Source organism: Emys orbicularis, chromosome 1 (assembly GCF_028017835.1).
Source record: "Emys orbicularis isolate rEmyOrb1 chromosome 1, rEmyOrb1.hap1, whole genome shotgun sequence".
NCBI lineage: Eukaryota > Metazoa > Chordata > Testudines > Emydidae > Emys > Emys orbicularis.
In genome coordinates, this window is record NC_088683.1 from 207,178,234 (window position 1) to 207,195,513 (window position 17,280).

Here is a 17,280-nt window from a genome sequence, read left to right on the forward strand (position 1 = left end):
TAGCCATCTTTTTAAATTTCTGAATCATTGATAAAAGATCCTGATTTCCTTTGGATGTATTTGTTATTTGTAATTATTTACTGAATAATTTTTAGATGATGGATTGTTCACACACTTTTCCTTTTCACAATTTCTTATTCATGTTGTGTGGTTGCAAATCTAAGTCAAATGGTATTATTTCTGTTCCTTTATACCAAAAAAATTAAACAACAGAAGAATAACAAACAGTCTTTCCAATACAGCATTTCAGACTAATAATCATTTATGATAAAATTCATGAGACATTCAGGATTTGCATACATTTTCATGAATACTCAGGGATTATCTGAATATTCAAAATAATGAATAGCAGGAACCCCAGTGACCAGAGCTTGACACTTTTATTCAGAAGACTGTTTGCAATTCATCCACTTCTATTACTAAGCAAAATACATCCTTTATGTGAAAAATCACATAACCATGTGATAAACTGTGTTCATTTTGCACTTCTGATCTCTCATCTGCATTCTGCCCGCTAATCCATCTCCACTAAGACAGTTTATAACATTCCAAACCTTTGAGCAGCTTCAAGGAGCCACCATTGACAATAACAAAACAAGTAACAGCAACAAAACCAATAACAAAAGAAGCTTCTACAAAATATTTCCTTCTTTTCCTTCCACTGCAAAATCAAGCACAATCATGGGTTTGAAATTATACTTGCCACATTCAGTCCTGGACTTACGTTTTACATGTAGATACCCTATCACCTCAGCAGTACCATAGTTGTTCCACACCTCACAAACGTAGTTGCCTGAGTCCGAAGGACGTGTGTTCTCTATCAGCAGACCTGTGACTGTCTGCCGAAACCTGCTATCTGGCTCCCAGGGAACGTTGTCCTTCAGCCAACGGTACTTTGGTGCTGGGTGCCCCGATGCTTTGCAAGGCAGCTCCACTCGCTGTCCTGCCATGGCTTTACGTTGGTCAAACCCATCCAGAATAGACGGTGCTGAGTTTGCTGGGTCTGGAAAGCAAATAGATGTTTTCAGTGTAGTTAATTAAGATTATTACATTTTCTAAGCAATATGCTGCTATTTATCTTCTTTTTTTTAGTTGCTATCCCAGAATTTTATGTACTGTAAACTGCTACTGTGCACCAGTCATCCAGATTGTGGTATCTCAGCAGTACTGGCTTACATCCAGCAGCATGTACTAACTAAACATTGCCTGATTACTTGGAAGACCTCCCACTGGATTTTTTCCAGGTGGCAGTCATTCTTCACGTCACCCATCAGGAAAGAGAAGAGCCAGAAAGTGTAAACACATTTCACCTAGAACTAAACCAATATATTCCACCTGCTTCTAAGTGGTCGGAGGGTTTTGAACTAGAAGAGTGAATTATTCCCTTGTCAGAAGAGAAATGGGCAGAAGCAAGGGGCGTGTAGTCTAATTGACAAATATTGTATATTCTTAAAAAGGAATCTTAGATAGCAAAAGTAAACTAGAGCTTATAACTCCAGCAAACTGCTCTTTGTTCAGGTTCCCAGGAAGACTCTCTCACACAAACAAGTCCCAACTGCCATGTGACTGTTGTTATTTCTATTCTAGAGAAATGTGGCACATCATGCTTCGATACCTTCACCAAACATAACGATCTATGTGTTATGTCTTGTTTTTTAGCCCGTAAGCTCTTTAGGACCAGGGGCTGTCATTTTCTTATGTTTGTGCTTCATGCTGTACAATGGGGCCCAACCTAACTGAGGCCTCTAGGCACTACCACACAATTCATGTTTATTACTACTGCTACTAACATAAAATAAAATAAATAATTATTATAATATCAAATATTGACTTAAATGAAGCTATTTTTCTTATATCTTAACCAATTTTGCGACAACATTTTAACCATGGTAGACTCCACATGTTAAACTTCCCCCTCTCTCTCACCTAGCATATGTTGATCTATTTGTTGCACTCCATCTGCTGTGTACTACAGAGTTGTTATGCAAGTTATAAAAACAGTTCTAAAAAATAAAATACCATTAGACTGCAAACAAATGGACTAAGCAGTCACCCATGTTAATTTTATATAAACAGTTAGTAAAATGTGAATTGTCAGGTTTAATCAAAGATAACCACACAATCTTTGCCTCTATCTGGATGCTAGCAAAACACTTGAACCACTATAAAATGGTTACTAACATTTCCGTAACTGTTGTTCTTTGCTGCCTCGTGTATTGCACACAGCTATAAAGGGCAGAACGGTCCCTGACCCCCCTCAGTTCCTTCCCCCCAGAACACTCCGATAGAGAGGGGAAGGAAAGCAGGGTCTGGAATGGACATGTGCAACACATCTTGAAGAACAACAGTTACAGAAAGGTTATTAACTGTTTCTTCTTCTTTGAGTGACTGCACATGCCCATGCCACTGTAGCTGACTCACAAGCAATCCCTAGTGCAGGTGGGTTCAGAGTCTATGTGAACAGGGACTGGAGGACCACTCATCCCAATTTAGCATTGTCTCTAGATTGTTGGGAGATGGCATAGTTAGAGGTAAATGTAGGACAAGATGACCAGGTTGCTGCTTTGCAAATGTCTAATATGGGAATGTTAGCCAGAAAGGTCACAGAGGCTGCTTGGGACCTAGTCAAATGACCCAACACTCTATCCAGAGGCTTCATGTTAGCCAACTTGTAACAAAAACAAATACAGCTGGATATCCAAGACCAGATCCTTTGAGTGAATACAGAACTGCCCTTCCTTCTGTCTGCAAATGCAATAAACAACTGAGTGGGAGACCTGCAAGGTTTAATCTGATCCAGATAAAAAGTGAAAGCTCTTTTAACATCAGAGCATGAAGGCTCTCCTCATCCTGATGACTATGATGCTTTGGAAAGAAAGTCAGCAAGAAGATTTCTTGGTTAAAAGTGGTTTGAAAAGTGGAAACCACCTTGGTAAGAAATTTTGGGTGATGATGGTAAACTTTTTCTGTGTAGAAACATGTATATGGAGGATCTGACACTAGCGCCCTGAGCTCTCCCAGTCTTCTGGCTGGTATAATGGCCACTAAAAAAGGTACATTCATCAAAGGATGCAGCTGGGAGCAGGTCAATAGAGGCTTGAAGTGGGGGGAACCCATCATCTTTGCTAAGACTAGATTCAGGCTGCATGGGGGAGCAGCATTCTGCACATGCAGAAATAGTCTGTCCAGGCCCTTTAAAAGTCTTACAGACATTGGGCTGGAAAAAGAGATCAGTTAGCAATAGGTGGGAATGCTAGGCTACACATTAGGGGAGGGATATCTCAGTGGTTTGAGCATTGGCCTGCTAAACTCAGGGTTGTGAGTTCAATCCTTAAGGGGGTCACTTAGGAATCTGGAGCAAAATCAGTACTTGGTCCTGCTAGTGAAGGCAAGGGGCTGGACTTCCAGTTCTATGAGATAGGTATATCTCCATATATTAGCTGCACACTGATTGAGCTAATCTCCAACACTTGGTGTTTTAGGGACAGAAGATAGTCCAGCATGTGCCTAATAGAAGCAACCCTTTCAGTCTGGATCAAATGGAAAATCTCTTTCATTTAGCCAGGTAAGTGCTCTTACTGGTTTTGTACTATTCAGCAGCACCTCCTGAACTTCCCTAGAGCAGGACACCTCCACCAATGTCAACTGGCGGCTGGTCCCATTCCCACTCTTCTTGGGATTGCTCATGAGAAGGGTCCTGAATTTGCTTGGTGCTGGGCTCAGTACCAACACTAAGTTGTTTGCGGCATTGATGCTCCTTATGGCCAGTAGATGGAGTTGGCTGAGATGGATGCAGAGATGCTCTTGATTGAGGGGGAAACCCTCAATCCTTCTCAAAGCAGGTCCTAAAGCCCTTACAGATGCTACATCTGTCACTTACGTGAGCCTTCCCCAAGCACTTAAAGCAGCTGAGGTGAAGGTCCCTAATCAGCACTGCCTTACCACAAGAGTGGCAGGGCTTGAAGCCCCGAGAGTGCAGCATAACTCCAGTACCAGGGCTGGTACCCAGATTAGGCACCAGAAACACACAAACAACAAAAAAAACTATTTTTTTCTTTTTCAACTAATCTACGCTAACTACACAGATTCTAAAAATGGTACTGCTTCTACACTAAAAGAAAAGACTTGCAGAATCAATATAAGGGAGCTCCAGCAACTGTCATGGGAAGTAGGAGGGAACTAAGAGTGTGTGTGGGTGGGGTCAGGGTGGCTCGGCCCTTTATGCCTGCATGTGGTGCACGAGTCAGCAGAAAGTGCTTGTGCCACCCCAATGGGTATCGCCAGAATAAAAGACTCTACAACAGCTGTGCCGTGGAGCACACAAACACCTACAGTGGAATGGACATGTGCAATCACTTGAGGAAGAACATCAGTTCTACAGCATGCTTTCACCAACTGTAAGCTCTACCATCCAAACCAATGACTTTACATGCATCAGTAGCCATTGGGTCTATCTTTGGCAACAACACCTATAACATTTGTTAGCATGCCGTGCTGTGCATGTGTGGCTTTCAGAAATTACACTCTCCCTGTAACATTTTAGAAAAGCTGAAAGCAATCATAACTAAGTGGTTAACCTGCTCCTACTTCATCTCTGGTTTGTAGTGTCAGACCGCAGCCACAACGTGAAGATGTTGTGTAACAAGAGTTTTCTGTATATATCCTGTTTGGCATCCTGCTGCCTCAACTTGGTTTTGATGGAGTTAACTCAGGAGAAATGCAAATATGGATAGGATGCTAGTAATGGTCCCTAAGATATGCTGACACTTCAGTGGACTGTTCAACATAGCATATATTTAAGGAGCTTCAGATGCACAGTGGTCTTCTCTGCTACTAAATGAAGTAAGGATGTGGTCTTAATTCCACCAGGGATGTGCCTGGGATGGCTATAGGAGCTGCATGTAGTGATACAACATTTTATATGCTTTCTAACCAGACTCAAGAGGATACTAGCCTGTACATTACCCCTGAAGTGTGCTATTTTATGGGCATTTAATCAAACCACAAAGCTGATGAGTTGTGATGCTGCTGCTGTCAACCAGATGATATTGTCCATCATGATGCTGGCGTGGAAAAAAGATCTGAGGCCCATCAGAACAAAAAGGTAGATTAAGTAGCACTATCATGAGGGTGCAAAATACAACAGATGCTACAGAGTAACTGAGAATCAGTGATGAAGTGAGAAGATCATAACATACTGGCCACCTTAAGTCAGTTTGTTTAATTTTTTTAAAACTGATTTTATAACTTTTTTAAAACTTGGAAGTGACTTTTAAAATACATCCTGGTTGTGATTGTCAAAGCTACTTAAGGGACTTAGATGCCCATCTTCCACTAAAACGGATGAGTTTTGTGATAATAGGGCCTGCAAATTTACCCTGATTGTGAGCCCAACTGTAAAAAGTGAGTGTAAATTCATGAGACGTCACAATAACCCATAACAACAAATGTTTATGGAAAAGGGTACGAAAAGGAGACAAAGACTGAATTTTTTTAAAAGGCCTACTGATATTACTCAAGCACTGTGTTAAGATCATATTTGGTAAACAAGAAAAGTGAACCATAATTGGTGTGTCAGAAACTAGGTCTAATTGTTGACAAAATAATGAGGGGACAGGTTATTCCATTCCTCTGTTTGCGGGTCCTTAAAGAAAGAGACTTTGGGGAGAAAAATTGGCTACTAGAGCAAGTTTCACCATCATGGCTGACACTCTCCCTATCTCCTGGGACCCTGGGCCTTTGTAATCCTAATCCTGAGAGGTCCTGACCAGACTGGGCTAGAGAGAGGGACCCAGATGACATCATAACCTCTACTGGCTCCAGCTGAATCCCAAACACCACCTAGGTAGATCTGAATAATTTTTCTTAAGTGTTTCCATCCCTCCTCTACAAGTTGCATATAAAATGGCTACACATTTTACAGGAAATTCTACTTTTTTGTTTGTTTGGTTTGGTTGCCACTTTTGTGCAACACTATTAAAAAGCTTCCAGGAGCAGGAGGTTTTTGAATAGATGTTTTCAGTTTCAAAGGGTTTGATAGGTCTGAGTGGTACAGTTTGCAACCCCCTAAAGTGCAAATCCATGAAGTGGCATTCAGACCTTGAAACACGACAAGGATCACCTATTCAGATTCAGGGAACTAAAGAAGTGGATTGAGGAAAAAAAAGAGATCTAACATACCAGAGTCCAACATCCGTGTGCTTGCTTCATGGAACAGTTATTCCCTGTGGCACATGCACTGGTTTACAAAGCATGTGTGGTGGAGGAGATAATATAGATATAGATAATATAGATCCATTTTGGGATGTACAAAATAAAACTAAAGTGACCCCTCTTTCTTGCATTCTGTTCCAATGTATTCAAGTATCTCTTCAATAGCCATATTTTCTCATAGGCTAGTCCTCAAAAAGATTCCTGGTAGGAGCTCCTACAAAGCCGTTAGAGGAAAAGAAACCCAATTCTCTATTTGTAATCACCTCCAATAAAGTAAACAGGAAAGCACTATATCCCGATTCAAAAATCTAATGAAAAACAAACTGCAACAACCTCTTTAAAATATTGTGATTCAGCAGTCAGCTGCAGGAGGCTGTGAACAAGGACAATGGAAAATTGAGGCAAAACACTGTGTCTGACACTGTTTGGCTGTGGATTTTGTGTGTGTGTCCTGTTAAAACAAAGTCACTAGGAGGTGGAATTCTGTGCGTGAAGCTAGATTCGGCTCTTGGTTACACCCCAGGGATTTCAGCAGGATTGCAGGAGTGTAAATGAGAGCAGAAGTTAGCTTTTCAAGGGTGTAATGAAATATTGCCCTACTCCCTCATGCAGTCAAGCTAAAACTGAACCAGTGGTAATCTGTAATCAAGCCATTATCTTGACCAGCAAAGGAGGATTTCTATCCCGGTTGCTTCCTGGAACAAGGGGGAGAGAGGGCTTTCTGCCTGTTCCATCACTTATGCCTTCTTTGAGCAGCCCAGGGGATATACCTCTACATGGAGTTCCCTTTCCTGCCCAATTCAAAAGCCCCAAATGCTGACGTTAAGGTTCTGTACATTAGGATGCACCAGACTTCCCACAACACTGTGTGTGTGGAATTGGGCAGGAAAGGGAACTCCGTGTAGAGGTATATCCCCTGGGCTGCTCAAAGAAGGCATAAGTGATGGAACAGGCAGAAAGCCCTCTCTCCCCCTTGTTCCAGGAAGCAACCGGGGTAGAAATCCTCCTTTGCTGGTCAAGATAATGGCTTTATTACAGATTACCACTGGTTCAGTTTTAGCTTGACTGCATGATGGAGTAGGGCAATATTTAAGGGCTGAATGGGAAGGATGGAAATCAACTTTTACTGTTAAGACCAAATAGCTGGGATAACCAGAGAGACCATTGTGCTGGACTTATATTTCCTCATCTGGCTGGAAAAATTAGGGGTGAGTGTTTCAACCACATGGGACATAGTACAAATAGCAGGACTCGAATAGTGAAATACTTCTGGATTGTATAATGAAATAATATTTAGCATTTACATACTGATTTATATTTTCAAAGGGGCTGACCAACCATTAGATAACATTCACAGAAGAAAGGGGAACAGTAGGTTTGATCCTTTTGCAAGTCTTTGTGACCTAAGATCTCAGTCACAGTTGACAAGCTGCAAGAAGTGGAGATTTGAGGATTTAATCACCAGATTTCCCTCATAAAGGATTAATCCCAGGGAAGGAGAATGAGTCCTTCAGTTATTTGCTTGTGACAGTTGCTATACCCAGAATGATCTGCAGGGCTATGACCACAGCTGTTTGATAGTGAAAACAGGTAATTGCTACAATGCTATAATTAGAGCGTCTGTTTTCAAGTTTATTAATTTCATTTTTCAGAATTTATTTTTAGCAATTTTTGAGTTTTATGTGGATGTCCAAAAATCAGGCGCAGGTGGGCTTTCTTTTTGTATATACTGTAATGAGTAATCTCTTTGTAATATTCTCTAGCATGCTGTAATGTAGTACTGTTTCAGATAGCACTACGTTAAAGCACACCAGTGAATCTTTAGTGAGCACCTGCCAGGTCTATACTGACTAATTAATGCACACCACATTAATGCACTTTAGAAATCACGCCCCTGTATCCGCATTACTGCTCCATGTAGACAAACCCTTAGATATAAGTACCCATGTCTAGTGTTTATTGGATAAACACCAAATTTCTTTCTTTTTTTTAATGAGCGATATATGGGTGTTTTATCAGTGTTTATAAATTAAAACCGGGGGGAAAAAACACCCAGAAACCGTAGTTATAACCCATGCCATATGCATCAAAAAGGAAGGATAGCCTCTTGGGGGGCTGGGAGGGGGAGAGGCTGTGCACTTATAGTCTGGGGCACAAAAGCAGATGATTTTGCAGATGTGTAATGATTTTTGGATACAGAAACAGACATGTACAAAGACATTCACACACACAAACACACACATACCCATTAACCATCAGAGGAGGGAGGTTTTGGAACAGCCTTCCAGTAGCAGTAGTGGGGGCAAGAAACCTAACTGTTTTTAAGATGGAACTTGTTACATTTATGAATGGGATTACATGGCAGGGTTGCCTGCAACAACAGGGGACTGGATTCAGTGACCCAGAAGATCTCTTCAAGGCCTCTGTTTGTAAGTGGGGGTTCTAATCCTATGCTGTGGCACTAAATCCCAGTCCTAGCAACCATTGCCTCCTCTCGTCACTCTCAGCTCCCTCCCGGTTCCCTGTATTAAGACTGGGAACAGAGGGTAGGATACAGGGGACATGGAGGAGGGCAGTATTGACAACCCCTAGTGTTCCAAAATCACTAGACATACAACAATTGTGATGCTGGCTTTAAAATAATGAGATTGTAAAAGAAAAATAAAACACACTGCTCTATGATCTGCCTTCTCATTTGTAAGCCTGCAGGGTGAAGACATCTGGATGCAATTTAAATATGATCACTGACTCCTGCTTTCTAACCTGACTGCTGACACTAACACCCTTGGTTAAGTCACTTTCCCTTTTTTCTTCAATTATGCCCTTTGGAAAACTTAGGATAGTAATGCATACCTATTTAGCTAATGGAAGTGACGAGTTAATGTTTGTAAAGCACTGTAGACCTACTAAAATTCACCAAAATACACACTAAAGCCTAGCTGATATCCCCCCCCCCCCATGTTATTTGGAGAAGCATTACATTTTTTATGCAGCTTGCATGTCCAATTTTGAAAATAGCTTCTTTTTTGGACATGCAAATTTGTTTGCATAATTCAACCAAATCCCTGGACAAATTTTACTGCCCGACCTCTTTTTCAAATTTTAGGGCCATGTATATTTAATTACCAAGATACAGGAAGGTGGAGTTTCATTTTTAACTCTCAGTTTCCTAGCTTTATCTACTTTTTACTCTTTGTGCACACTAATTAGGCAGACTAATACCTCAGCGATAGTTTGAAATGATGGCACTGAGTGTTGCATTCACAGGCCCAGTGGCTAAAATAGGGTGACCAGACAGCAAATGTGAAAAATCGGGATGGGGGTGGGGGGTAATAGGAGCCTATATAAGAAAAAGACCCAAAAATCGGGACTGTCCCTATAAAATTGGGACATCTGGTCACCCTGGGCTAAAATAAAATTGTTAAATCATGAATATTGCAGAATGGGAGCCATTTCAATCAATATTTACTAGAAAGTAGAATAATAATAGCAAGTGAATCTTTCAAACTACAAGAGGAAAAGACCACGTGCCTCTAAATGTATATTACTCATGAAAGGGCCATTTGAGAGAAAAAAAAGTTCAGATCTTACTGTAGAAAGCAACATAATTTTGTGGATTAAGAGCCAGGAATTCCTGCGTTTTTATCCCAGTTCTGAGAATGAATTGCTGTGTAGCCTTGGACCTGTAGCTTCTATATTTTGAGGGAATAGTTTACATTATAGCATTCTGGACAGTATTTTCCACATAGGATATAACAGAAAATAAATAATCGAGTGAAAAAAAATAGAAAAAGCAACTTAAATTTATAATGTTTCACTTCTACAGGAAAAGTACTGTAGATTCTTACCTACTTACATGTGTATTTAGTTTGCTAGACAAGTGATTATTAGTACCAGTAGTTCCTGCCTTATCAGTTCAGTATGCTAGAGAGAGAAATATGTAGTATGTAGTTTAAGAAATTCCAGAGTACCTGATACAAAAAGTCTTGCGCTGTTGCTTTGTCTTGTTTCTCCAGTGTATCTGTGCCGTGTGATACATCGGTAGTTATACAATCCATCTTCATTCTGTACATCTACAATATACAAGGCTCCCGTGGATGTGATGAGAAATCTAGATCCTGAAAGACACAAGAGTTTACAGTGTTCAAAACACCTGAAGATTTTTATTATTGTTTTGTCTTCTGAGGTAAAAAATTGAAGTTTTCCTCATAAGAGTCTAGAGATAATGTGTTGCCAATCTTATATTTTACAAAGTGTCCATTTATGAACACCAATCTTGAAATTAATTCAGGTGGATTTCTTATAAAAGTACAAGAATATATATGAAAAGTATGACATACGAATATAAAAGAAAGGTATCATTAATTCATAATCATTACAACACCAAATACCAAAGAGGTGTTTTAAATAAAATATAGGAGGGAATTGGCTAATATAGAATTTGAGCCAACTACTTTAAATGTCAAAGAGTATTATTTTATGCTAGTAATTTACCTGGGGAATGATATACATTACAATAATTATTTGGGAGGATATGCATAATAAAACAATATTAAACCAAATGGTCTCATTGTTCAGAAGCACCAGAAAACAAACAGAAAATTTTCAAATAAGATTGTGAGGAAAAGGGAGTCTAATGAGGTTAGAGAGAAACTTGCAAAAATAGAAAGATTTTACACCAAGATCTGGAAATATCTCCAGCGGGGAAGACATATCTGGAAAAAGACTGGGACCCTGCCCTGAGAAGGCCCTGCCACTCATCTCTTTAAAGTGTGACCTCAGAATAGAAAACAAAGAAAGCAAAGCTAACCTGAGATGACTTGAAGGGATATTGCAATGGGAGACTTCTCGGCTTTAAGCCCAGATTATGAGCTCAGATAAACTAGATCAAGAAAAGGGAAATGCTTTCAAGTTCAAATAACCAAAGATTTAAAAAAAACACAGCAATATTCTTAAAATTTTAGAAGCAAAGTCTAATTTCAAGAAGAAAGTAAGCCCAGCAGAGGTTGCTCTTTAAAAAGGGACAGGACGAATTGTCCTGCTCCATCATTTGACCCACAGTACTTTAACATTGTAGAAATGTGGTGGAAAGTCTTCTCCAATTAATTTTTAAAATATTATATTATAAACAGCCACTTGCATTTGGTATTAGTTTATGGAGGGGATGGTATGCTAAGGTTGCCTACAATGGTATATGGCCCCGTCCGCAACTGCTACTAGCAAATGTCTCCGATGGCCAGAGATGGGATACTAGATGCGGAGGGCTCTGAGCTACTATGGAAAATTCTTTCCCAGATGTCTGGTAGGTCTTGCCCACATGCTCAGGGATGGGAAGGAATTTTCCCCCAGGTCAGATTGGTAGAGACCCTGGATTTTTTTTTGCCTTCCTCTGTTACATGGGGCATAGGTCACTTGCTGATTTGAAGTAGAGTAAATGGTGGATTCTCTGTAAATTGAAGTCTCTAAATCAAGATTTGAGGACTTCAGTAACTCAGCCAGAGATTATCGGCCTACTACAGGAGTCAGTGGGTTAGATTCTGTGGCCTGCAACGTGCAGGAGGTCAGATTAGATGATCATGATGGTCCCTTCTGGCCTTAAAGTCTAAGAGTCTACATATAATATATGAATATATGTATTTACATTTCTTTTTAATCCATTCTTCTTTAACCTAGAACATGAAAAAGCTACTGTGTATACAGTTTTTATAATTTTTGTTTATGTATTTATTTATTTATTTATTTGGTGTGCTAACAGAACCAAGCAGGCAGCCAATAAAGGGAACACAGAATAATGAACAAGCTCTGTTCTCCATGTTGTGTTGGTCTAATTGATAATGCTAACAACAATGACTGGAAATAAATAAGGTGAAGCAATGTTGTCCTGTGCACCATAAGAATCATGGATGATGAAGAGCTAGTTGTATTGATGAGGGGAACACTGTCAAATAAAAATGAACAAAATTTGAAAGGAAAGTTGGTCTTGTCGGTAAGGAGGCTGGAGATCTCACTTCAATTTCCAACTCTATCACAGATTTCCCGCATGAGCATGGACAAATCACTTAATCAATCTGTGCCTCAATTCCCCATCCACAAACTGGTGGTAATACTCTCTTTCTTCCACTTTTTATCTACCTTGCCTATTTAGATCATAAGCTTTTGTGGACAGGGACTATATCTTACTTTGCATATGTACAGTGCCTAGCACAAGGGAACCCTGATCTCATTTGGTGCCTCCAGACATTGCTGGAATAACAATCAATCAATAAACAAACAAATCAATCAATCAATCTTTCAGGGAAAGAATAGGTTTTACCAAGTTTTTCCATTAGAATAAATGGGAATTAAGAGAGACAGGATAAAAAGAAAATATAAAATTGTTTTTGTGGTATTATCTATCATTTTATATCTAGCATTGTAATTTGAATGCAGTGCAAGCTTTTGCACTCATAAGAACACCCACCCAACTCCCTCTGAAGACCCATCTGGAATTTTAGCCCTACATATGACTGCATTTAATAAAAGTAAGAGATCAACAGTATATAGCAATTCTAAGTGCACTATTGTTCTCCTGGTGTTTTATAACTCTTACAATGAGAACATTTGTACATGCATATTGCAAAATATATCCTACTTTCTGAATTATGGTGGAAAATATACAGGGATGACAACAGTTATAAACCAATATTCAATAAAATGGATCTGAGAAACACTTCCTTTTAACCAAACACGGGTTTACATACAGATTTGTCTGTGATTAACAATATGAAGGGCATTTAGACACAAATGGGTCAAGGTATAAGCACTTCTAAGAATCAGTGAATCAAAATAAAATGGTATTTTATTTTGGGGAGGACAATTACTCGAGCCATCCCATTTAAGCAGTGATCTAAAAGAATTTTTAAAATAATTTGTAGAAATTCATTTAAAACCATAGCACAGACTAACCTTTGGAACAAGGCACAGTGTGCTAAAACAACTGTAGATAACCTTTCTTTCTCATGTTAGGTGCTGAATGCTAAAATAACCTCAGATATGACACTGGCGTGGCCTGATCTTGCTTCCTTTCAAGTCTATGCAATATTTGCCAATTATTTCAGTGGAAGCAGGGTTAGGCTGAACTTTGAATCTATTATTTTTCCTCATTTTTGCAAAAGACATTAAACTATTATTCTGAGCTGCTGTTGAAAACTCCCGTCGAAACATAAATATACAGGATATTGAGCTCCTGCTCACTTTGGATCAAATGCAGAGCTCAGTGCCCAACTTCAGCAGATGTGGTAGACATGGGACAGATGTCATAGGGAAAGCGAGGGGAAAAGGCTTTTCAGCCATAGTATATCTGTGGAGGCACTCTGGGAGTATATTCAAACCTAAAACATGAATTGTTTACCCTGAGATGCTGCTTTTTTTTTTTTTTTTTTTTTTGGACTATCCAAGGAACAATGTCTTGAAAATTTTAATTACTGAAATGCACAGGCTTTGTGTTTCAGTGCAGATTACTTTGAAACAAAACAGGCTTCTTAGCATAGTGGAAGGCAGATACCACCTCCTGGGAGATAGTATTTCAGAGCAGTACAATTATGGCTAAAATATACAATGGAAAGTTTACAAGGAAAAAAATCAGCATTTATATTTTAAAATATTGGAATATCTTTAATTACAATATTTGGAGAATATGGTATAGTCTATCTAACAATGAATAACTAACTCAATAAGAATGGTCAGCACCATTCTTTTTACATAAGAGGTTACCAGTGTGACTACGAGCTCTTTCCAGGAGTAATGTTTAGCCAAACAGGGATTCTTTGGCTCTGCAGGTTACTCTTCATAAAGCAGCTGAACAATTTTACTGACAAACCTAGCAACGGGTGAAAACACAGAAATTAGAGATTGAAAGTATCTATTAGATCATCTAGGGCTTCACTAGCTGGTATATGCTTGCTCTCTACATTACATTTTCTAATTATGTGTACAGTCTACTTTTAAATGGCTCCAGTGATGGGGCTTCTACCACTTCTTTGGAAGGCTGTTCCATGGTGTTTCACTGGTATTCAGTGAAAAATTTATGTTGCTGAGTTTCACCATATTACTCTTCTTTATACCCCCTTGCACCATGCTAAGTAACCCTCCCTTTTCCATGGCATTTACAACCTATACACACTCAGACACAACTATGCAATCCACTCTCCTCTGCCCCTTACTTATCATTTGGCAACCTAACTTCTGTGCAGCATTTTCATACATTTTACTTTGTAAAGATTCCAACATCTGTGCTAAAAAGGACACTTGCCATGTCATGCCAAAAACCCAGCCCACAGTCCAGATCCAGAACTTCTGAGGTCTCTGACCAACATGTCTATAGAATCTAGACTTTTTTAAAAAAAAGTTTATATTCCTTGTTTGCAAAGAAACCCTCATGATGTGAACCATGTAACCAATGCAAGGATATTTTCCTCTGACAGCAGGCAGCCTGACATGATCACTTCAAGAGATGTGAGCTGCCCTCATTAATCTCAGTTGGGGCTAACTCTTAAGCCTAATGATCACAGTTGAAAAGAATGAATTTTAAGTAATTTAAGTGTACAGTTATGGTCTTAATTAGCTCATTTACCCAACCATGTATGAGAATAATGTAATTGCATGTGCAAATGGCCAAACAAACGTCCTAAAAGTGCCCTGCATCAGTATCTCCTGTATTTCTTCTTCTTAGCATATGCACAACATACCTCAGGTGGCATGTGACCAGGATTCATCACCAAATTTGGTCAGCTGGTTGGATCATTAGCTTCCCAGGCTTGGGCTGGGTACTGACAAGGAGTGCATTGTGAATGCTGATCCATGTCCCCCTCTCCGGTACTGACTGATTCTGATTGCAATAGTATCTTTACTAAGTAAAGCCCCAGTCCTACAAAGATTTAAGCCACTGAGGGATTACTCATGCATAAAGTTACACACATGCCAAAGTCTTTGCATATACTTGGGTTTAAAAGTTGAATTCCCACAGCATCTCCCACCTAATGCATATTATTCGTACCAATATAGGAAAAGGAATCTTATGTTGAGTCCTATGTATATTGCCTATTGTTGTTCTAAGGGACATACGGTATATGCATGGATATGTAAGCCACTCCCAGACCCCACAATGCCCCTTTGCACCTCTGCATGTTGTTGGTTGAGCCTTCTTTCCCCTACTCCAGCCTACAAAAGTTCTCACATGCGCCTATGTACACATGCCAGTCAAATCTGGTCTTATTTTTTGAAAAGCCTGTCTGAAAGCTAGAGAAACATTACATAATGTCTCTGCACAGCTAAGAATTTGTAAATGATCATTATCTGAGTAATGTATTAAACACAATTATTTTGAAATATAGAGTTATTGATTTACATGTAATCTTCTTCTAGTCTTAGCCCCGTATATGGACTTGCCTCTTTGAATGTACACGTAATATTAACACTATTTAAATGATCTCACGATCAGATATAAGAAAGGGAGTTGTTAAATAAAACCTTTACTTACTACATTATTGAGGAATTTTTGCCTGACCCTCTTTAAACATGGCTAAAAATAAAGAGCTATTGCCACCGGTCAGATTTATCACAGAGTATACATTTCTCACCCACACCCACTGTGTGTAATTACAAGATTAAAGCATTTCTCTTCCTCTTTTTCTTAATATAGTTTACATACTTATGTAACACTTTTATAACCAACTCCTTTAAACCATAAAAATGCTAGACATAAAAGATGACAAAAAATAAAAGAGAAAATGTATGTAATTTCTGTCACCTTCTAAACGGAGAGCATTTTCATTAAAGCCGACAGGCTGTCAGCTGCAACAAAGCCTAAGTGTTGAGCATTCTGTGTACTGTACTTCAAAAGTGTTTAGAAACGCACCAGGATGGGGAACGACATGCATTTATTACGCTGTTGATCTTGGGGAGTGTTCTGTTCTCCAGGCATATTTAATTTAATCACTCTTGGTTTTGCTCTAGCAAAATCAATTTTTTTGATTTACCTACTTAATATGCTAAACAAGAATGTTTGTAAAGATGCATCCTTTCAGAGAAATTTAAGCTTTTTGTTTGTTTGCTGTTAGCAGGCTTCAAGGGAGGGAGGGAGGCAGAGAAATCACCTTCACCCCAATTAATAAAAGAACACTGTCAAAATATATTTCATAATTTACATTTATTTTTCCTTGCTATTGAATGTAATAATCCCTTGGAAACTTGATAATTATAATAATTTTAGAGACTGATTTTCAGGGATGCTGAGTGCTTGCAGCTCCTATTAACTTCAATTGCAGTTTTCAGTGCTCAGCACCTCTGAAAATCAGGCCCATCATTTGCATATAGTGTTTTTCATTCAAGGACCTCAAAGCATATTACAAACACTGATTACTCTTCAGAACACAATTGTGAGGTAGGCAAGTGTTATTACTAATATTATCATTATAATTGTATTACAGATGGGCAACCAAGTCACACAGATTAACCAGGGACTTGCCAAATATCACAAGGGTCAGTGGAAAAGATGGGAACAGAACCAGGAGTCCTGGCCCCCAGTCTTCACCTGTCTCCACTGTACAACTTCACTTCAGTATGAGGATTAATAGTTTGTGGATTCATAGATTTTAAGGCCTGAAGGAAACCATTATAATCTTCCGCTCACACAGTAATTCCTATAGGAAGTCCATATCTTGAAGTTGAGCTAGAGCATATTTTTGTAGAAAGACATAAATCTTGATTATAGACTTCCATGGAGAAACCACTACAACCACAAGGTAAATTATTCCAATGACTAATTGCCATCACTGTTGAAAGTTTGTACATTATATCTGGTCTGAATTAGCCTAACTTCAGCTCCCAGCTATTTGATATTGTTATGTGTTGTCTGTTAGATTAAAGAGCTCCTCTATTATTAGAAATATTCTCCTCGCGTAAGTACTTACAGACCATAGTCAAGTTACCTCTTAACCTTCTCTTTGATAAGCTAAATAGATTGACCTTCCTAAATCTTAGATTGTAAAGTGGATCTTTCAGACCTTGAATCATTTTTGCAGCTCTTTT

General features: G+C 39.0%; 1 protein-coding gene across 1 annotated transcript in view; it reads right to left on the minus strand.

Moving 5' to 3' along the window:
• The window catches only part of DSCAM (DS cell adhesion molecule), a 554,872-nt gene that overhangs the window by 232,682 nt on the left and 304,910 nt on the right, over positions 1 to 17,280 (minus strand). Inside the window, exons 5-6 of the mRNA XM_065422504.1 lie at positions 10,185 to 10,331; positions 725 to 1,003 (exon numbers count right to left, since the gene is read on the minus strand). Coding sequence (XP_065278576.1) covers positions 725 to 1,003; positions 10,185 to 10,331 — 426 coding nt within the window. The remainder of the gene's footprint in view (positions 1 to 724; positions 1,004 to 10,184; positions 10,332 to 17,280) is intronic.